Source organism: Sander vitreus, chromosome 21 (assembly GCF_031162955.1).
Source record: "Sander vitreus isolate 19-12246 chromosome 21, sanVit1, whole genome shotgun sequence".
In the NCBI taxonomy this organism is placed as follows: Eukaryota; Metazoa; Chordata; class Actinopteri; order Perciformes; family Percidae; genus Sander; species Sander vitreus.
Window position 1 is genome coordinate 11,119,499 of NC_135875.1, and position 23,958 is coordinate 11,143,456.

General features: G+C 40.2%; 2 protein-coding genes across 2 annotated transcripts in view; one reads left to right on the forward strand and one right to left on the reverse strand.

Moving 5' to 3' along the window:
* LOC144535928 (vinculin) overlaps window positions 1–12,243 on the reverse strand; it is a 28,217-nt gene extending 15,974 nt beyond the window's left edge. The window contains exons 1-2 of the mRNA XM_078278722.1: window positions 11,882–12,243; window positions 1,149–1,219 (exon numbers count right to left, since the gene is read on the reverse strand). Coding sequence (XP_078134848.1) covers window positions 1,149–1,219; window positions 11,882–12,049 — 239 coding nt within the window. The 5' untranslated portion in view covers window positions 12,050–12,243. The remainder of the gene's footprint in view (window positions 1–1,148; window positions 1,220–11,881) is intronic.
* A 7,687-nt stretch (window positions 12,244–19,930) lies between these two features.
* Window positions 19,931–23,588, forward strand: LOC144536421 (C1q-related factor-like). The gene is made up of 2 exons (XM_078279559.1): window positions 19,931–20,596; window positions 23,409–23,588. Exons 1-2 carry the CDS (start codon window positions 19,949–19,951, stop codon window positions 23,586–23,588), a joined length of 828 nt encoding a protein of 275 aa, XP_078135685.1. The 5' UTR covers window positions 19,931–19,948.
* The last annotated feature ends 370 nt before the right edge of the window (window positions 23,589–23,958 follow it).

Sequence of the window (23,958 nt, forward strand, 5' to 3'; positions counted from 1 at the left end):
AGAAAAAACTGCAGGCTCAGCCCTTCGATTCATCATCATACATGCCACCTGCATTATATCATAACAGCCATATTGCACATAGAAACAGGCAACAAGCCAAGGGGTGACACATGTTCTACTTCCCATAGTATAGTGCTTTCCTTCTTTTGCCTACAGGCCAAATGTTACCGTGGTAACAAGGGATCATTATTGCTATTTTCCACATTTTAGGCGTTGCAAAGGGGCCAAACAAGAGGAGTTCAGTTTTCATTCTTCTGAAAGAGCAAGTCTCCTGCAAGATGAAGGCTAATGTATATGCATGACATCAAGGCTGACGTGAGTGTGAGTGTGTGTGTGTGTGTGTGTGTGTGTGTGTGTGTGTGTGAGTGTGAGTGTCTGTCTTTGCAGAGCCAACCAGCAATGTCCTTCAGCGTGCACTAGCGAGAAACAGCCATGCATTAACAGGCCCCCGACAGACACTATATTTAGTGAAGGAGACACATTCCAGCACATGTGCTGATGGATGGCACCAGGGTGACGATGTGACTTTGAGGCGCCAAATGTGTTGAGCCTGATGACCTGAGCCTGCCAATGCAATTCATCCCTGACCTTGGGGGGCTCCCAGGTCCCGCCACTCCCTACCTTGACTGTAGTCGCTGATGTAATAAGGAGGATTGGTGAAAGACTGTAATACAGACAGGCAGCAGCTGAGCCCAAGGGAAGGATTTAGCTGATGTGGAGTGATCCTAGGAAAACTAATACATGATCTGATTAAATATGTGCATCTCTCCTTTTCTACATCAATATGTAAAGTTTTTGTGTGTGTGTTCTTCATGTTTTACCATAAACAAAAAGCAGCAGCAGCAGCAGCTCTTATGTATGAGGATATGTATGAGTTTATGGCCCTTCTCATTTAGGGTAAAGGAACTCCTCCCTAGGCAAAAAAGTATTTATGTTACACCAGGGCGAGATTCTGAGGCACTTAACATGCCGTGTCTGACCTTTGCTTGGGCACAACCAGCCATTACTGCAACAGATAAAGGGAAAAGAGAGCCAGAGAGAGGCTAGTGGGTTTCACATACTGTAGAGAGACAACCATTTAATCTAAATACATTTTTGAAAGGTTGTTACTGTATGAAATTGAGGTCTGCAAAGAGATCTAGGCTTACTTGATAAAAGCTGGTGACATGTCCCTTTTCATGATCTGGTCCTCTGTGGTTTGTACAGTCTCCTTCCCCACCTAAAAAAAAAAAAAAAAAAAAATCAATCAACTATGATTTAATGGATGAAGACATCAAGGAAATAAAGAAGAGGTAATGTACAATGACTAAGACATACAACAGACATTTCTAAGCAAAGACATGAGATACCATTTGTATGCACAACGTGGCATTTGTGACCCAGTTCTTCTTAGTTTAAAAGCATAGGATAAATTATTTTGTATTAATTCTTATGTCATAATTCATGCCAACACATTTACAAAACATATTGGGCACAAGTTAATCAATGTTAACCTGCTACAGCAGGTGCTCAATTTGACTTATCCAGTTAGTTTCAAATCAACTTCACAGACTTATCGTTTTTTGTTTAATCTCTTTCAGGGTCACAGGTGCCTTTTCCAGCATGCACTGGGCAAAGGTCAAAAACACCCTGTTGTGTGCAGGTTATTGGTCCATTACAGTGTCACCACAGATGCTATACACCCACAGTCACTTTCATGGACTGGAGGAGGAAACTGTGGCAGGTAACAACATGGTGACCACATGACAGCCCAGAAGAAAAAAAAAAAATGTTCATCCCACTGCAGTAATTACTGTAAATGGTTTTAGATACAAATAAGATTATTCTTGGATACAGTCGCGATTTTTTGTCTTGATTTGATTGCAAAACATTGTGATCACGTGCTGCAGATCATGGCTAAATGTGCAACCAAGACATGCCGATTTCAGTTGACTGCAGTAATATTAAACTATATTATCAGTTTGACTGTTGACTGTATGTACTTGAATCAGGCTTTTCATAATGTCTAACATACAGACATTGTTAATCACATTTTATTTCTTTAGATGCCTCATCAGAGCGTTATACTGATGAAAATGTACTGTATATTACCGCCACAGGAAATAAATGTTTCCGGTTGTTTGGGCAGTGCCAGTTACAACTCAAATATAGTTCAGATATCAGACAGCCTAACTACCGTTCTAAATCAGTGCACAGGGTTAAACTGTGGTCTCTGTACAGAACTGATGCTTCACACTTGTGCTCGTGATTCTAATTCAATTATGGGCAGCACAACTTTTTGTTTTTCTTCGATATGTAGCTATGGTATAAGAGAAACACATGGATTTCTTTGACCCCATCTCATCGACTGCCTTCTCATATTGGGGAACTTGTCATGAATCGTGACTACCGTTACAAATATGAGGGAGGACAATTTAAACCACTGGGTTATAACCAAACCTAAAATCTGTTTAATAGATGGCATTATAGAAGAAGTAATGCTTGGACGGATTGGAAGATGCTACATGTTCTTCCTGAGAAACTTGTAAAAGTGGCACCAAGGGTGGTCACAGACAGGAATCACCCCCCAACCCAGCCTCCGCCCTGATGACTAGTTACATTATCAGTCATGAGGATTTGGTATCAGTCAACACTTCAGTACTCAGAGGAGTTGGCACAGTTGTGCTGGCTCGGTAATATTAACATTTTAGATTCACTCCTCAAGCTTTTATGCAACTTGAGCACACATTTTATACATCAATATCATGTCATCTGGTGAGTAAAAACTCTGGTACCACAACTTTCCCCCTAAGGGAGTTTTGTCTTTAATCACAGTTTTCCAGAATGATGTCCTGTTACTTGTCGAGCGAGCCATTATTTCAACAAGGCAGCTGCTGGGGGGACGCCAGGCTTCAGCACAGTTATAATGTGTAAAGCAGCTGAACGTTGCCTCTCCCTCAAATGCCAAAATGACTCACCTCCCCCATGACCTCAGCTCTGTAGGAAGACACAACTCACCCACGTCGAGCTGCCGTGGGTGAGAGATCACATGCGTTCATACCGGGACACGCCACGGATCACACGCGCTGGGTTAAATGAGCTGCATCCCTGCCCAATAGGGAGAGATTAAATCTTTTTGTTTACATTATTATTATTATTACAAATACATGTATAAACTACATGAGTGATTATCTCACTGTCACACATATAATTTAGCAATACTATTTTGAACATGTTTTACTTTGCTAAACTTTACTGACAAAACAAGCAATTCAAAGATGATACCCTGGGGTCTTGGAATTATTAATGACACTGTTTTGGCACAAATTACAGATATTTCATAGACTAAATAATAATTTGATTATTCAAAAAAAAGCCTTCTGTAAATAAAAATAAAAACAAGAAGCTTGTAAATGTGTCTGACTACAGGCAGTAGCAGGGTCATTCCTGTTGGTTGATGTGGAGGCTGTAATGGAGCAGAGCAGACATACATCTCCTCACTCTCTTTTCACAGGACCAGAGGGACTCGGAGTAACTGAGGGGTTATAAATTAGGGTCAAAGGTTGTGCCAAACTAAAACTGGAGCTTAGCAGAGGCTGTCTATCTCAGAGGAGTGACAGTGTAATGCCACCCTGACATTCCACCAATGAGTCGCTCTGAACAAAAGCCAACCACTAAAGCTGTTCTGTCCCGTTCAACCAAAGGGCAGCAGGGCTACAGACCAGGAAAACAGGGCACTGACAGAGTAGTAAAAATACGTGAAGGGGGAGGAAGTAACACAAAGACCTTACACCTTTGCCAACACTACAGAACACAGTAACCTCTTTTAAGAAAGTAAACTCTCCTGCCTTGTGAGTTCTTACATACAAGCCAAGAGTGCTGTCAATACTTCTTCTAACCAATTTGCAATTTTCTGCACTTTGTGGTAAGAGTTTGAATATTTGTGTCTGTCTTCGGGAAAAGCTGTTTCCAGGCAGCATCTGGGTGCAAATTGATTTCAGGACTATAAACTGTATCTTATCTATTAATGGATATAAAGCTACATCATAGTTCTATGATGTATGATGATGACACACCAATTTACATACCAGCAAAAACAGTGAAACATACATTTTATAGTGAAAACATCTACTTGCGGCCATAAAAAAAACAAAAAAACATTGCCATTCTGACTTTTTAGGACACCTGAAAAACTTAAAAAAGCTTAAGTCATCTCAGAACAGAATTGTTACAACAATAAGATTTATATGACATCAAGTCAAGTTTAGACATGACCTAAACTGAACAAAAGAGAAGAGCGGCCAACAACCTGGAGGCCAAAAGCTGAGTGCATGCTGCATTTAACGAGTACTGAGTCATATTCTCCCTAAAGCATCACGTGAGTTGAGGCTCTCTGTACTGTATTCAACAGGTCATCGCTGCCTTCCTTTTCCTCCTCCCTGCTGTTTTTTGAACTTCAGACAGTAGGAAGAGGCTCCCTCTTCCTACCATCTGAAGTTAAAAAAAAAAACAGTCTGCAGCGAAAAGCGATTCAAACAATTTGCTGCAAAAATAGAACTGTGACCCAGGTTTATAATCGTTGTTGTCAAGCAGTTCATGATGCCTGGCCTATTTCGCTATTTTGAGCCTCTACGCAAATTTTGGACGACATATTGATACTAACACTGACCAAGCTTGACATGAGTTTGGTAAATGATAGTGAAGACAGGAAACACAGGGGAGAGAGGAAAAGATGACGCGAGACTGTCCAGGATCAACTCATTCTTTATCAGAGTTCGCTCACAGGCCAAACCAAAACACAAATATCCGGTTCCTTGAATAGATTCTAGCAAACCACTTTAGGGCAGTTGTACACTTCCACCTTCTTTTTAAAACCTTATTGATTCAGTGCCATCTTCTTCCAAGCTGTCAGTTACATTTACCATTTATGTCTAGAGTGGAAACACTGACACTCCTTTTACCATCCAAGAGCGCTCTGTGGAAACCCTGTGTTGTGAAGTAGCTTGATAAAGTGGCTGCTCCTTAAGAACAGACTCGGCTTTGTTGACAGCAGCCCATTGCTCTGCTGGGAGAAGAAAGGCTACTCTGAAAGCCTCAAGGCTGCCAAGACACAGCCTGCCTTTCACATGTTGGGTAGTTTTGACACAATGCTTTGTTAGTCATGGTGACCACTAAGATCTATGATGGCAAAATTCTGGCAAGCGTCGTCACTGCTGCCCTTAGCAATGTCCTACGAATAAACTGTATGCTATTCTGCACAGAGGTTTAGTTCCTCAAAGTGCAACTCTAATTCCCACTCTAAGGGACTTTGTACTCGATCTGATGAGACACGCCCATGCAATTTGATGGCACAGCACTCCATTAGCTACTCTTGATCAATAGTCTCAGAAGCAGCAAGTGCTGCGTTCTGAGATATCAAATGACTTTCTGACTAATAATGACTCAGAGGAGCAGCAGACGGGTCGCACACTGAAGGTCAACACCTTTATCATGCATCTGTCAAGGAGTGTCTAACACGGTTTATTCATTTGGTTCAGGAAGTAGCTACACATGGGATGTCCAAGGTGATGAAAGTCACAAATCAAATGGCTTGCTTGGCCGTGGTCACAAATCTATCTCATGTTACAGGAGCTTAGCAGCTCATACAGTGTTACTGGGGAGTGGCACTCATCTGTGTGAATCCTTCCTTTAAAAAGAGGAGTGAGTCAATACACGGCACGTCATAGATGAGCTGCAGAAGAAGGATATCTAAAAGAACAGATAACAAGAGAAGGCTTTTACTGAGGGTTGGGGACGAAAGGGAAACATCACACCCAGGCATCCAATCAGGTTATTTAATGGCCCATTAACCCATTTGGCTCTTTTCGAATGGATCTAAATCTTTCAGTGCATTGTGGGACTACCACTTTGTATTTGAAATATTGAAACTATCATTTAAACATGGGACAAAACTTAATGGTTTGATTTACAAGGAAAGTTCATAGTCCATACATGTAATTTTTTGATAATGTGTGCTTTTATTGGAATTACAATAAGTGTGTCATATAACCAATTAGTAATTTATGCTCTCATATCAATACTTTATCTGCACATTATCTGTGCCCTCAAAGACAGCATGTGCATTGTATGGAAGCTTCTGGTTTAGAGCGCTGGCACCTTTTATTCCAAGTTACGCACTGGATAAAGGTAAGACTGTTTGCCAACTTTATGAAATATAACATAGTTAAGGATAAGGCTAAATGAGACATTATGTGAAATATCAATTCCAACTAATTCCAATTCCAAGTAAGTGTTTGTTATGTAATCATTCAAACTTGATTATTTTAGAAAAAGCGACAGCCCTAGTGCATTGTATCCTTTGTCATGGTCTGCAGTCATAAACACTTCATTGACAAGAGAGCGGGAGTTTCCCTTTACCAGCTCACACTCCTGTTTCCGAGTGGAGCCGACAGCTGCCCGGTCTTCCTGACTTGGCTCCCTGCACTTCCTCATCAATTCATCACTCCGTGTCCTCCTATACTGACAAATTTTCATCAAAAAAAAAAAAATGGACTACAGGTGCTGTGTAAATCCATAACACAACAGCAAAGACAAGAGATTGCTTTCCAATAAAGACTATTCAAACATTTCAGACTCTGTCGTCCTTGTGTTGTTGCCAAGATGACGAAATGAAATGGTGAGCACCATGAAATCATTTCCCTTGACAAATTGCAGGAAGCTTGAGTACCAGGTAATAGGAAACATTTTCTTTTGTATGCCTTTAAGCACTTTAGTTAATGAACACATTGGTTTCCCATTCGTAAAGGATTCAAGAAGTGGGTGATTGAAATGACTGTTCAAGGCCTCATCAAATACTGATCTAAACATATTTAAAAACTTCCTCAGGCTTTATGTCTCTCAAAGTTTAAAGAAGTTGAAGACTAACAACACTTCCAAGTGTCTTGCTGACGTTTTCTGCAGAACAAGTGAAATACTACATTTGAGCCTAACTTCCAGTATTTGCAATTTTTTTGTATTGTTGCATAAAGCACAGTGGTATTTTGTAACCTCGGCAAATTGCAGCACATGGTAACTTTTTTTTCATCCAAAGATCGACAGTACAGCCACTAAGTGAGCTGCACATAGGAGCAGCATTTCTTTATCCCATGCCTATAAAAAGGAGTTATAAAAATAATGAAGTAAAACATTTCTGAAACAAAAAGGGCCTGTATAGTCAACTAAAAAAAACAAAAAAAGACTTCTGATATGACTGTGACGTGCACAGCAAAATTATTTTACTTAGAATGTTTTAAGATGTAATGGTTTCATTATGGCAGCACTTTTAGCATCACTTCTTCAACTTAAACCTGACAGATATGAGACAAAACTAGAACAGGGATGCACCGATCTGACTTTTTCAGTCCCCGCTCTGATACCGATACCTGGGCTTTCAGTATTGGCCGATACGGAGTACCGATCTGATACCAGTATTTAATTATTAAGCTGTATGCCTCACTGTGTGGAAGTGACTGGGATCATTCTTTATGTGTAAGGCAACGTCAGGCTTGACTTTAACATTGCTTTCCTAACTTCGTAAAACAAAATGTAACAAATAAATGCACAGATTCATATTCACCAACTTCAAGCTGCATTATGGGTAAAACACAGATATCAAAGACAAAGATGAAGCTGACATGAACAGTCGTGTGAACACAGGTTTTTCTCAGGATAGGCTTGATAATTGATGATCTTACTCAATATTTCACCAGAATTGTTCATTCAAAGAATCAGCTCAACCCCCCTCTGAGCAGGGATGCATTCCTGCTTGCTGGGAATTCTTCACATTCCCCACATTCATCTTTAATTGAGGTCTGGTTCATTGTCTCAATAGATGCTAAGCACTAGTGATGGGTCTTCGTTAGGCCTCAGTTTGTTATTTGACTCACAGTGGTTTGTAGTCATGCTACACTTTAAATAATGTCTAAGGTTTACGAGGGATGAACTTTTATCTTCATGCCTCTGGAATAACAAGATTAGGCCCTTCCAAATTAATACATTTAAAGGTCTACACATTTATCACAGTGAGTGCACCAGGTCTTCTCAGACAGACTTAAGCATCCAAGAGTATCAAAAAGCTTAACTTCCTTTTCTGTGTCTGGCAACCATCAGAGTATGTCATTTGAAAGGTAGAGTTATTTGTAATGCAATTTCAATCATATTTTCAGGTCATTCAAAATCCACCTTGATTAACTGTGTTTAGTCTTCTGTCGTAAAACATTTTGAAGAGAATTCATGAGGGAGGAAGGCTGTGCAACATGTGGTTTTCTGGGCAACACAGACAATGAGGTGAATAGCTTTTCTTTGGCACAGCCTCGCCCTGAAAATCTCTAAAGAAATGCAATTAGACAGCCTCAAGCCTTTCCTTTCCAAGGATGATCATTTCCTCTACAGTTATTTAAACTTAGTGACTGAGCAACACTTGAAAATGCTACAAATCAAGACTATGAAAAAACTGAAAAAAAACAAAACTTGTGATATAGATAAAAAAAAAAAAAAAAAAAAGATAGGAGTCACACACAGTGTGTTTATTTTTGAGCTTTGCAATGTATGACTAATGGGACTGGTGGGACTGAAACCAAAAGAAATTACATCTGATCATTAACTTCAATGACATCATAATACTGTCCATGTTTTAGTGTTGCTACAGCAACTGGAAAAAAATTACAGGCCTATTCATTCATGCCACTGTTGGAAGCATCTGATCACAATTCAGAATGTCCACAAAGCCTGAATCATTTCAACCCATTGAGTTGAGGTTGAACAGGACATTTTCATGTGTCAGGAAATGCTGATAAGCACGGAATTCATGTTAGCAACAATGTAATGTTTTTACGATATATATTGAAAGTCACATTTATCGATTTCTTTAGCCACTTTGGGGCAGGGGAACTTTTAAAACAAGCTAACATACACCCATCTCTAACATATCATCATCTTCTAACATTACAGGCTACCTAACGTGTAGCAAACATTTGCCTTTTTACAGTATACAGCAGACAACTAGCAAGCATTTATTTTGAACCAAAAGTCCATCTGATGAATGTTAGTCCAATATTTACTCTCCTTTCAGGTCCTTTTCATTGCTCTTCTTTAGCTGCTAGATATTCTGTTTTCTTCACTAGCTAGTGGCTGGTACTGAGCAGAAAGCACACTATCAGAACGTTTTGCTGAAAACAGCTGCCTTCTGATGCTTTGAAATTGGTTAATAAGAGTGTGCACACTTTCCCTCAAAATAAGCTAAAAGAGGCTATAAAGCAGCAGAGTTGGCAGTTAAGGCTGCGTTCACACATCCTGCGTCGGCCGTCCAACGATCCAAATCAAAATGCAGGTCTTTCCATTCATTTTGAATGGGGGTGTGTTTAGGCTGCGGCGGGGGTTGCAGCAGGGGGGACACTCAAAACGCAGCGGGCCTGTGGTGAAAAGTTGAGACCGACTCAACTTTTGGAGAAGAACAACCCCACGTCACGCTGCGGTGGCCAATCATTTAATCGGCGATGAACTTGCCGGTGAGCTATGGTTTGAGGCGGTGTGAAAATCCCGTACAGTAAACAGGAAACATCACTGCCTTTATCGCTGCCACAAGAAAGTTTTAAAACACTATGAGGGTAAAAAAAACGAAACACAAGCACTGAACAGCCCGTGTAATAGCTGAATGTGCGACAACAAAGCTATGTCTCACTCGTCTCTTTTCTTTCTCTCTCCCTCTCCTGTGAAATAAAGTTGCTATGTTTTACTGTGCTCACTTTAACTTTGCAGTAGTAGCATGTATCTAAAAAAAGGAAGTGGTGGGTCTAAGTTTTCTTCCTTATTACAATTCCTTTGAAGGACAGACTAGTACATTTATCTTTAATGACCCCTTAACAACCCTGTTTTTAAATGTTTTAATTGTTACATGCAGATCTCATCACTATTAGTAGTTACATCTGATTGCAAAACCATATAATTGGTTAAGGCATTATTATCATCAGTTCAAGTAAAAAAAGTTTTACTATGTGCAACCAAAATTGTTAATGACAGTATTTATGAACTGTTATCCAAGGTATTACTGCAGTATGATTTCGTAGAGAGGGTCTTCTATCAACGTATGATGTCAAAAATAAACATAACACCCCATCTAAACACCTCTCTCATAATGCCTCTCAGAGGACGGAAGTCTTGCTGCTGTAGATACAATGGGGTATAGACCTATAATTTGACGATGCATATTGAGGAATAACAAAGGCATAGAATGACGTCAACTCATTTGAAATGGTTATGAACCATAAAACCTACTAAATAAACTTTGGGCTAATGGTAGGCGATCCCGCTAAACGGATAATTCCTTTGCTGACAGGAGACTAAAGAGCAATTGTCTAAACATATTGGCTGACAACCACCAGGGTGACAGAGAGAACAACACACATGAACCAAGTCTGCCTTAATTTCTTTCTTTACAAGCCTCAATATCCAACAGCCCCCTCATATCTCTTTGCTTCCTTTGTAAGAATCCTTCCATGTATTGGTTTGTGTTTCAGGTTAAAAATGTGAGGAAACAACCCTTACTTGTTACCATGTAATGTGGCTCTGAGGAATACCATTGTGGTCAGGTCGTTTTTGATTCTAAAAATAATAGAATCCACAGCTGCATCTGGTCAAGAGGCTTTCAGAACAATCTGGAAATGCATAACTAATAGCTCTCAAGACATTTTAATTGCTCTGTGTGGGTAAAAAAAAAACATTATGGGCACCAACCAGATATGATAATGTATGAGCACTTGCCATAGTGCCTCAAGAGTGAGTCAAACTTACAGTTACTCTACCAAGGAAGTTTTATTTTTAGTTCAGTTTGTTTGTTTGTTTATTTGTTTGTTTGTTAGTTAGTTGCCAGGTTCTCTCAAAAATGTGTCAACAACTTTGTTTAAATCTTGTGGTTTTAAGTTCTAGGGCTTATATCAAGACACACGTAATTAGTTTATGTATGCATTGATGCACAGTCTGTGTTTCTTCAGAATATCTGACCAATTATTTGATGCTAGTGAGTCAGCTATGGAAAGGCGATTTCTTTCTTTACAAAAATACCTACATCATTCACTACTGACTAACATTTCTTTGCTATCACAGCTATCACAATGTACAACCCATCTAAATAGCATGGGGGGGTCACAACTTGTGTTGACCGCTATCAAAATACAGTAGCCTGTGACCACAGTAAATACATTTTTGCAGAAGGAATAAAGCGAGATTCCTTATCAGATCACACATCTGATGAGTCACAACACCAGATCCGCTTGCAAATTAACAACATATGATATTTATGACATGCATCAATAATCAATCATTATCTGTTGGGAAGTTTTGGTTGCAAAAGACATCTATTGCAATAAACTGTCCCACTGAGGTTTATATAGGGTTTCTGAAAACAAATATTCTGTATTTGAGGTTAATTCATATTCTCATTCACAGCTATATTCTATGACAACTAGTGCAGCCGTCCTTTCAAATGAACTGGATTTAAATTGAACAGGAATTCCCTGTAGCCTGCTCCACTACCTGGCTCATACATACCAGCAGGCTGCAGTGCCTACGTCAACATGTGGCAGTCAGATAAAGAGGCAGGGCATATTTTCAAGGGGAAAAGGGCGTCACTGCCCTTTGCCCCGAGTCAAACAACTTCAAGAAACTTTGATAGCGTGTATACATCTTCTCTGCTATTAAACACATTAAGACAGAGCTAGTATACCAGTGAGCGTTGTGTTTCAACGTTCAAGCAAGTTAATTCGAGTGCAGACGGTGTGGGACAAAGAGCGACAGGTAGCCTACAACACCCGCCGAGTTCAGGCAGACTTTACCAAATACAGTTTACAAATTTGAGAAAGTTACTCACCCGAACAAGGTTGCTAACAGCCGCCTGCACGGCAGCCACCGGCGCCGTCAGATCTGGAATAGCTTTCCCGTCAACTTCACCTTCTTCGTGCATTATCACCAGATGGGATATCTGCTGAGCCACCGGCTCTAGGATACTTTCTATCGTCTTCGTGTGGAAAACCGGCATGGTGACAACTTTATAACACTATCCAAGAGAAAAACAAGTAAATATCCTACCACCTGAGGCAGTTGTCTCTCAAACTCTCGCTACAAAAGTCTATAATACTCCCGATAGCTTTTTTCCAGGACAGTTCACCCTCCAGTATGAAGACTACAACTACCCCCGTAAAACCACCAACGTGAAAAACTCCCAGCCAGAGAGTGAGCGTGAGCAACCTAAACGCCAACCAACGTTGCGCGCCCTCTTAACCAATCAACCAGCGAGAAGGCAACTTCCTTGGCGTCTTATTGGTCAACAGGGGTGCCGCTCTGTATCAACACCTCCCGCTTCCACACAGGCGAGTTTGCTAGAGATCCGAGGTGCTCCCTAAATTACGTAATAGATTCTCATGCCCTAAAAAGGGAAATACGTGTCTACTGTTTGTAAGGAGTAGATTCCAGCCGCTGTAAATGAACTAGCCAGACAAGCTCTGCTTTTGGCACTTTCTGCTCAGCTATTGGAGCTGTGACTGATAGGAGATTGTAGACCTCAAAGAAAACAAACAGGACAGAACAGGATATTCCCAATAAGCTTGAAACTGAACCTTCCAAATATATCCATAAAAGATGATAATGAAGATTTAATTATGAAATGCTTTTCCAGGGCTGTTTTGTAACATCTAAACAGCACTGAATTATATGTTAGAGTCCATATGAGCAATTCAATTAGTATCAAATGGAATTAAGCAAAATGAAGAGGATGTGCAAGCATCAGTGAGACATCACAGCACTATGGATGCCCAGCAGTGTCATTTCGCTATTGCAGTGTTGCAACATTAGAGACTGAATTCTTTGTTCACATATTATAGATAACACCAACCACACACAATAGTGTACAAACTCAGGATAGAGCTTTGTCAAGGCAACATGGCACATTGTTTCAATTCCTTCTCCGTCCCAACCTCCCACCATGAAATAACAATATTTGAGGATTGAAAACCAACTGCCAAACAAACCAGCTAAGGAATTCCCACAGAATCCCAAGAGGGACTGCAAGGCAGCGGCCCATTGCCTAAAAAGGAAGAGTCCATAAAGGAAGAATCAAGGAAGTTACTCTGTTTGAACCCTTGTGTAAACATACAAGGGGCTGATACACTTTCCTTTTATATAAGGGGTTATTATACCAAATGTCAATGAAACATAATCACTTTGAAAAGATCAGGGGTTCTACATTATCTTGACTTTGATGTTTGCCTGTGAGTTATCTTCACCACAGACACCTCATTTTGTTAACCCAACTATTGGTATCTATGTATGTATACTATTTTAAGCCAATACTAAAGTACCAAATGTTTCTAATTTCTCACACCAATATATCTTTTTTATGTCTACCCTGCTTTAACAGCTTTGCTTTGATACAACAATTAACCAATAGACACTAGCACCAAATATATTCACCCTGCATCTCCCAAAACTCAGATAAATGCACTTTCCAGCAGAGTTCATCCTGAATATAGACATCAAAGATGGCCTGTTGCTTCCTCAGCTCTCCAGTTACTGAAAAGGCTGCCCTGTGTGTCAATGCTGGAATGTGAGCAAGGCTGCTCAAGATGGGAGGTCTACACCTTCCTTTACTGTAGTGCCGATAAGTTCCTGTTGATGCATGGAGGATGTCCTGACAGTGCAATCCATGTATAACTCAACACCATACATCTTGAATTTGTTGTGCACTAAACATACTGAGATAGACAGTCTTGTTTCTAGGATGCTTAATCAAACCACATCACAACCAAAAGAGTTGTAAATGTTACTCAATGTGACAATCTGCTGACAGAATTCACCAAGTTTTTAATGTTAGGTTTTTCATAATGGCCCAGTTGTTAGTTTCTGACTGCTTTACTTTCTTTTATCCTTTTTAATCTCTACAAGAGTGAGCAGCAGGCGCCATCCTCTGGTTAAAATAAGTAAATGCACTTAGTGCAATGGGGAACGAGGAGAACACGACACAAGTCACTTTTAAATATGTTAAGAAAATGGCATCATTCATTTTATTACCCTAAATAGATTTTGGCTATCAGTCACTTTTCCATCTGCAGGAAGTTGTGAGAAATTGCAGCTAAAAGGGCAAATCAGCAGAGATTCACAGAGGCCACAAATTGCTGTTACACTGATTTCTCTGACATGAAATGTTCATGTGTTCAAGAGAGTTGCACTTCTGGCCAAACTCCAATGAGTCAAAAGTACATCATCTTGCTGACTTCCTGTCTGACAGGAAGCAGCATGTGAAGCTGGGGAAACACGTCTCTGACTCACAGACCATCAGCACCGGATCTCCCCAGGGCTGTGTTCTTTCCCCCCTGCTCTTCTCCCTGTACACAAACAGTTGCACCTCCAGTCACAAGTCCATCAAGCTTCTGAAGTTCGCGGACGACACCTCCCTCATCGGACTCATCTCCGATGGAGACGAGTCCGCCTACAGTTCGGAGGCTGACCACCTGGTGACCTGGTGCAATCAAAACAATCTAGAGCTCAATGCTCTAAAGACAGTGGAGATGGTTGTGGACTTCAGGAAGAACCCAGCCCCACCTGCCCCCATCACCCTCTGTGACTCCACAATTGACACTGTGGAGTCTTTCCGCTTCCTGGGAACTACCATCTCCCAAGATCTCAAGTGAAAGCACAACAGAGGATGTACTTCCTGCAGCAGCTGAAGAAATTCAACCTGCCAAAGACAATGATGGTGCACTTCTACACAGCCATCATTGAGTCTATCCTCACATCCTCCATAACCATCTGGTACGCTGCTAGCACTGCCAAGGACAAGGGCAGACTGCAGCGTGTCATTCGGTCAGCAGAGAAGGTGATTGGCTGCAATCTGCCGCCACTCCAGGACCTGTATGTCACCAGGACTCTGAAGCGTGCTGGAAAGATTGTGGCCGATCCCTCCCACCCCGGGCACAAAACTCCTTGAGACACTCCCCTCTGGCAGGAGGCTGAGGTCCATCAGGACCAAAACCTCACGTCACATGAACAGCTTTTTCCCCTCCGCCACTAGCCTTATTAACAAGGCCCGGAAACCACCCTGACTCTCCACCCCTGGCTCTTCATGCCACTGTTCTCTCTCTGCTAATTCTCTTTTTTATTTATTTCTATCTTTATTTTTTAATTTAATACATACTGTGTACATATACTTATATTGTTTATACCTATACTTATATTGTTTAATATTCCATTTAGAGAATGTGTGACATGCACCAACAACACCAAAATAAATTCCTTGTATGTGTTTAAAAACGTACTTGGCAATAAAACCCTTTCTGCTTCTGATTCTGATTCTGATATCTCTGAAAGCTCCAACCATAGAGACGTGCAGCTTTATGAGCATTTGAGAGGACTGACTGAATGATGTATGAATAAACAATTTAAAAAAGTAAAAACATAATTCTTAAATGACGAAGTTAAGTTGTGTATGGTTACAGTATGTGTATTAACTGTAACCATGAATGTTGCATATTCATGATTTTAAAGTACCAGTATACATTTGTCATCCTGTAGGCCAACTGGTGACATAATGAATTGTATTGCACTTTTTGTCATGACACAGTCAACAAAACATGAATATGGAAGCAAGCTCCTGATACTGCTTGGACTTGTAGAGGGCAATATCTAAGCCCTCCAATCCACAAGTTAACCCAAATGTTATATCAGGATTCCACTTTTAAATTAAAGACATAAAAGGCTAAATAAATACCTGCCATCACTGTCTATGACCTTCAACAGCTGTAGGAGACAATACAATGCAAATCTGTCTCCTACAAAATGTGCATGTATACTACTAATATTCTTTGCCATATCCGTTTTAGAGGAAACATAATTGTTGTCTGGATTTCACTGGGAAAGTTCTTTTTCCAAATTCAGAGAACTGGATATTGCTATACCAAAGACAGTGGCGCCTGGAATATGTTTCCTACATGCCACATATTGTCAGGTTTAGGCTACTAAAACAGGGCTAAATATTGAAAAAGTCAACACTGAGTTGAAGCATGAGACAGGGTCCCCAGTCTTTGGTAACTGAATAATAAGATTTACTATAGCTGAATTCCATTTAGTTGCTTTGTTTTCAAGGAAATTGTACGGACAGTGTCAGGAGTCACTGAGACCGTTGAATACAACAGAGCCATCGTTAATGTTATAAGTAGCCCCTGTACTTATCCTACTACAATTCAAACTACCTGCCTTTAAAAAAGGCCTATTGTATAATGTCACAAGACTTACTGCTTTGGAACCCAATGTTGTCTTTCAGTTGTCTGTCATTGAGTGAGATGAGAATATCTATATTCATTTCATGGGTATGCATTAAATAAGGACTTGAAACCATTTTTCCTCTAGCACCATCATTTGTGGTTTTCAGTGAAATTTGCATGACATTTATTACACACACATGCCCCCCTCATGATGAAGTGTAATAACTTTAGTGATCCCTTTTCATCTGGCACAATCTTCAGGTCAATTTATTTTGTCCAATACTTTGATTTATGACCTAAATACCTGCAAAACTGACATTCCCATCAGTTGTCCTTTGTGTTTACTGCTAATTAGAAAATATAAGCATGCTAACACCCCGAAACTAAGAGTTGCTTTAAAGGCCAACTGCTGTCTTGAACCTTTATATAAAAGTGTGTTTAGCTCTCTTTATAGCTTTGGATCCACACACAGCGAGGGCAGAAGAGTGAGAGCAAGGGATTGAATGCTGTGTGGAGATGACATATTTTGTAATGTGTTAAATGGCCACATGTGGGCACTAAAGTCTGCAAATAGAGCAAAGTAAAGACTTTGCTCTATTTGCAGCACTTTACAGAGAAGGTGGATATACAGTATATATGGTCTGGTGTGGTTACTCCACCTTCACTCTTAAATATTTGATTGTTGTGTTTTTTTTGTAAGCTTTTAGAAGTTTATAGAAGATTTTTTCTTGGTCAATTTCTTTTTGTCATATATATATATATATATATATATATATATATATATATATATATATATATATATATATATATATATATATATATGCATGTACAGTATTATATGTGGAATTTGCTAAATAAAATATTTAAGAAGATAAAATACCTTTTCTCTCGTATGTGGTCATCAGCTAGAAAGACTCAGCAAGAACGCACTGCTCGAGGTGTCTGACTCAGTACCATTGTCAGGTCCTGTGACAACAGCAGCATCATAAATGTGGAGGACTACTCTCTGCTTATACTACTCATGAAAATCTAGCACCAATTTCAGTCCTACTGTAGCCACGTCTATGTACCTCGCTTCAATGTGACTTGATTTGTTTTGTGGTTACATCTGTTAATTATTTGAAGGTTAGTTATCTTCTGAGAGATTATGTACAAGGTTTCCTGTGTATAGTTGACAGATAAACATATTGTACCGTACGGTACGCCTTTATAGAAACCATTATTAAAAGTTTTTTTGACTTCTGAATTACATCCTTTAATACACTTTTTTGTATTGATAAAAAATGAATGATTTGCATGACCCATCCCTCATGGAATTATTCAGACACATTAATACTGTATAACACTTTAACTCAGTTGAGTTTTAAAAAACTCAACTGAGTTAAAGTGTTGACAACTGGCAATGGTTCCTGAGTCAAGCAGAATCCTCTCTGCCAACAAACTGAGTTTGGACAAGTATGAGTTTATTCAGCCAACTCATGTGGAACGGATTTATTTTATTAATACAGAATATGTACTGAATCGTTATTTTAAAAATCTAACATCTTACATGCATCAGATACAGTAGGCAATAGAACATTCACAACCAGGAGGCCATTCTTCAACAAAACATTTCCAACCATTGCAAAGAATATATACCATATCAGCACAGTAAAACTCATCGGCTTTGCAGATAATTATCAACTTAAGCATGTTAAACTCACAAAAATCTCTTTTGCAGCCAACATTACAGAAAGAAATTGTTATTTGAATGGACTGTGTGCAAGACAACACTAATGTTTATATCCCTGTAGCCAAAATGATGTTACCCTCTAATAGTTTGTAGTCAATAGGATAGGAAACCCCCCCAAATGAAGGCACCAACCTAAATATGTGCTAAAGTGATAAAACACTCACAATACTCAACACAATGCAAATAAAGAGCTCGAAAGGATCATACTAACTGCATCAGCAGAGGAGAACTCTCAGTCAAATTTGTTACAGCAAAGATAATTTCTTTCACAAAGTCTTCCTGAAGTTTGCTTGTTTACTTGGCTAGCTAATTAAATGTTACACGAGCAGCAGTGGTAGCAACAAGTGTTAGAGCAGAGTTAGCAGCAGCAGCACAATCGAAAGTTTAAAAATGAATCCAGGCTCACTGTCATGGCTTACTGTGCCATTGTAATACTGGTTCAAATGACTATGCGTAATGTCAAAGTTGTCGCTTGTGGTGACAAACCCACAAACTCACCTGACTCTGTAGTTCTCCTCAGCTATACGGAGTGGTTTAGTGGCTTTTAGCTCATCGTTTTGGTTTTAAGGCCCGTACAATACCAGCTCATGTTTAATTTGTTCTGGCAGAAATGTCTGGTTCCCCCCCCGGTTCAGACAGATTTCCAGCCGACCAGATCCTGGCCGGGCAAATCACAACCGTTTATCTCATATGGGGCAGATTTGATACCATGACTGACAACTTGCCAGGGATGCAATATTTATTTTCTTCAAAATGCTGTAAAAAAATCCCTTTTGTGGATCAGTGAAGTTACTGCAAAATCACATAGACAGCAAACCAACACAGTTTGCATAATGTTATAATGATCACCTTTGATTTCAGAAATGGTGTAGGATTCGGTTGCAATCAGTTTAATTGTCGGACCACTTGTGTTCTAGTGTTGTTGCCACAACCATAGGTCCCATCAATTAATTTAGTGAGTAAAATCTTATCGTTACCAATAGAATAAGAACAGAGTTTTATTTAGAAGTTTTGAACTGCCCCTTTAAAAGTTTGCCATTTTTGTGAAGGTCACAGCTTGACTGAACACTGAGGCTTGGAATCATGCCAGTATACAAGAGCTCTTGCTACACACCCACACAAACACATAGGCAGGCAAGGAAAATATACACATTCAGACCTTGATAAAACTCTCACATTAAACTAAGAAAACTATACCAGAAGAAATATATATCTATACCTGGCTGCTGACTATTAGAGGTCTCAAATGAGGTCCTCTGGTAAATGTTTTCCTCCATGAGTGCACAACACTATATCAGTGGCAACTGTTTAATATTATTGAAATATGTAAAGGATATGGCCAAAAGAATGGAGTAAATACATTTCAGTGGTAGTACATGAGTGGTCTTTCCTAAAATGTTGATCCTGCTCATCTAAGCAAACTTCCCTCAAATCTTTTTCTCCATCATCCAATGAATTGATTGATTATGATGCTCTATGCTCTATATCACACTCCTTCATTATGCCCCCCCTGGCTTTTCACATCTGCCAGTAGGAAAGTGCCCTCCTCAGCCCTGACTCAGATTGTTAGTGAGTGTATGTTGCTCACTCTCTCCTCCCCTTGCATCTTTTTTTTTTTTCCTCTCTAGCTGTCTTACTCTCTCCCTCCTCCTCTCCAGTTACTCTCTCTCCTCACTCTCTCAATCGCTCTCTCCTTTTGATCACTTCGGTCCCTTGCTCCACTCCCTCTCCCTTTCTCCTACACGGTTCTGTCACTCACTCACACACTCATAACAGCTCTCCCTGGGCACCATCTCCACCATTGAAGATCCTCATTGTGTCTGCGTTTTGCCAGGTGGACGCACTACCCACAGTCACCATTTCCACCCCGGAGAGTTCCACGCTGGCTGCGCAGCCCCTTTCCCGGCTGAGCATCGGGCGGAAGACCCTGGTGGCAGCTGCTGTGGGGGTCATGCTGGTCCTGGTTCTGGTGGTCCTCATTCCTGTGCTGGTCAGCTCCGTTGGCACAGGTGGCATAGATGACAGTGCAAGCCACTACGAGATGCTGGGTACCTGCCGTATGGTTTGTGACCCCTTGCCCAGCACGGGTGCGTCGGATACAGGTGTCCACGCAGGAACAGATACAGCAACCACAGGCCTACAGGTGAACAACGATGCAGATCTGAGTGATCATAGCATTGGCCCACCTCTGCCTACTTACAGTGCTCATGGCCCACAAGGCAAACCAGGACGTCCAGGCAAGCCCGGACCCCCAGGACCACCTGGAGAGCCAGGCCCACCAGGACCTAAGGGTCCACCAGGAGATGGTGTGGACATTGTACGGACAGGGATTCTAGGTTTAGGGGGTAGAGGGGCAGTCAGTACAACCACATACAGCACCATGCCTCGGGTGGCATTTTATGCAGGACTACGAAACCCCCAAGAAGGTTATGATATTCTACGATTTGATGACGTGGTGACTAATATCGGTGGTAACTATGATGGCACAACGGGCAAGTTCACCTGTAAGATTCCTGGCACTTACTTTTTCATCTACAATGTGCTGATGAGGGGAGGAGATGGCACCAGCATGTGGGCTGACCTGATCAAGAATAGTCTGGTGGGTAACACTTTTAAATGCTCAGATACCTTCTCAAAACACTTCCTAATGTTTAACAAGTTCATGTTGAATTTTTAAAAAAAAAGTTTAAAAAACGAAAAGAAAAAAAAAGCACAATTTCTCCGTACAAATAGTATAATTATTACCATGAGTTAAGAACCCTGAATCATACACTGGAATGAACCTGCATTCAAAATGCTCAGGGAAGAGTGTAACCAGTGTGCTTGCAGTCTAAATAGAGTAGTCATGCATTCATGTGGATAGTGATTTTAGATCTGACTTAGTCTAGTGTTATAGTCCAAGATAATGACAATGCACAGTGGCATGCTGCCAGATTGTGTATCTGTGCATATTACACATCCAGTGATGTACATGTTGAAGTGAGTGTAAGGAGTGCAGCGCTATCTCAACTCTGCACACATCAAAACACAGCCTGGGGTAGTGGCTAGTTCAAAGCTGGTGCCCTTTGAAATACAACAAACTTCACGGAATCATGATGTGCTCGCTAGTATGGGTTATCAGACTGCCTGTCAGGCTCAGGCGTTTCAATATCGAATCATGACATTTTCTATACTCATGGATAGTGTTGTAATGTCTTTAAAGCCCCAGGTGATGAAATTGATTAAACACTGTGTAAATCTGAGACTAGACATTTTCCTACAAACATCTCAGCCAGGCTGCGGTAGACAGTACAGAGACTGGAGACATTAACAGCTGTACATTATAATGTAATCCAGTGAAATGGCCACACAGTTATTGCCATATTAGTGAATCTAATAAAGATCATTTTTTGTGGAGACTGTTTCATAGAACTGTGGGTTCAACCCTGTGGCCATTTTGTCTGTGTTTTACTAGGTTGCATAGCGAGATACCACACACTAAACGCATTTTGCTGTCATATTTAACTGCATCATACTGTAAGATATTTGTCTTATTTGGTCCCAAAAGAATAAAATAACTTACAGTGCAATACAACACCACATCCATGGCATTAGACTGAATACTGAAGGTACAATATTCATGTTACACCCCACTCCTTATCCTGCATGTTGGTACACTATATCATATCAACTAGGATGCCCAAACACACACATATTTCACTTCTTATCACAAATAATATAATTGTATTCTCTTACATTGTCTCAATTTTAAAATGGACAGTAAAAAGTTAATATAAAGGTAATGTAAAGTGAGTATTATATTTAGAGTCCAAAAAACCTGCTTACTTTTGACTTTAACAAAAGAAAAAGAGATGCTTACTAGAGACACAGTGTGGAAGAACTGTTAGCTAGATATTTTAATCAGAATGATTCACCTGTTGGCTGACTATTGCTTTGTAAAGACTTCCTTCAGCTGCCTCCCCCGGCTTTCTTTCAAGGGCAATGACACTGTAAACACTGTGCAATGTCATCTATGACGTTTCATACATAAAGGTACATTTACCTACCATAATCGAAAAATGTATTATCTATTACAGTCTAAAAGTTTAAATGAATTAAAGTATTACTAAAAGTTCTGACAAATCATAATACACACTATCAGGGTGGATGATGACAGTTACAAAACACAAACAAATACACAGTCTCTATGTGGCTAATGAGGATCAATTAAAAACAAAACAGTCATGTGAACATGGCTTCAAGCAAACATGCAAACCAACTATACTTGCTGATTAGATCACCTACACAATGATACAACTGAATGTTATGTTATTTACACATAAGGAGTCTAAAGGGAAAAGGAAAACAACAATATGTAGTAATTATGTTATTAATTAGTTCAAGAGGGGCAAAGTGGTGTCAGGACACTTTAACCACTACTATGCAAGTCACTGGCTAAAATCACAACATTTCTCATACAAGCTATAGACAATTGTTTTTCATTTACGACACAGAATTAATTTTAGTCAGTGGTGGATACCATCTTGCTGTCATCTGTGGCTCAAATTCTCTTCTCAGACCCTGCAGCCTCTTGATATATGCTTTTGTTCTGCATTGGCACTAAATAGAAATCCACATTCCTATTTTGGTTCTAACTTAGTTTAGAACTTGTCGCCAGAATCTGGTTGAAGCAGGGATTACACAGTTGCAGCGTAATGGCCAACATGGCAACCCAGATCATTACACATTAGCGAAAGCTTAGAGGGGATAACTGTACATAAAGTAATTTCCCCCAGTTTCCCTTTTTACACATACATGCAGAAGAGATTTGGGTGTTATGCTGCAGATCTAACACCCTCAGTAATTACCCTGTGTTGACACGATGACACTTCTATTCGGGAGAAACATGACATTATCAGTGGTCCACCCAGAAAAAGGTGGATCTAAGAGTTGAACATGACGCAAAGGGAGAGTATATGCACCGCCATCTTTCCTCAGAGGCAGACTGACTCAAGCCTGACCCTTTCAGTTGAGTCATGAGAGAAAAACAAGATATTCACCATAGGGGACACACTTCTCAAATTCAGTTCACACGTCTTGCAAATATGCTTTTCTTAAAATAAGATTGTTAGTCTACCTATACATGGCAAATAGGTGTGGTCTCATGTCAGCCAGTGAATCAGCAAGTCATTTGTTTGTGTGCGTCAAATTATGTGTTTCAATATCATCATCTACTGTACTTCAGTAGTGTCAACTTACTATTATTTCAGCCTTATTAATAATAATTTATAATAATTATTTTAGCATTTTATTGATGATACGTGACTGCAATTTGCCAATATAGAGTCAATGAAACAATTCTTCATTGTAATCTTTTCCTCAGCATTTTACATTTCTTCACTTCCTCTCTCCTTCTATGTGTCATATTCCAGGTCAGGGCCAGCGCCATTGCCCAAGACCAGGATCAGAGTTATGACTACGCCAGCAACAGTGTCATCCTTCATTTGGATGCAGGCGATGAGGTTTTCATAAAATTGGATGGGGGCAAGGCCCACGGGGGTAACAGCAACAAATATAGCACATTCTCAGGGTTCATCCTCTATGCCGACTGAAGACTGAAGTCGGGACAGGATGTGGGCTCAGAGGTGAAAGGTCACAGGCAGAAGATGTTCACTTCCTGACTTTAACTTGGCTCTCGCAGTAAGGTTAATGTTGCCCATAGCCACTGATCCACAGTCAGATTGTTTTTACAGATGTTTAAGCATTGATACAGTGACTAAGGCTGTGGATCTGTGGTTATCTGTAACTGTGTACTTCCTCATCCATATGTTCCGTTGTATACAGGGTGCCTATGCTGCTATTCTGATGGACGTACGCAAGGAAACAGTGACAGTGATGTCAAGTGTCATGCTGAGGTGCAGTAGCTAACAATTCTGACAGTGAAGAAGCCTCACCATCATTTTTAAGCTGTCATTTCAATTT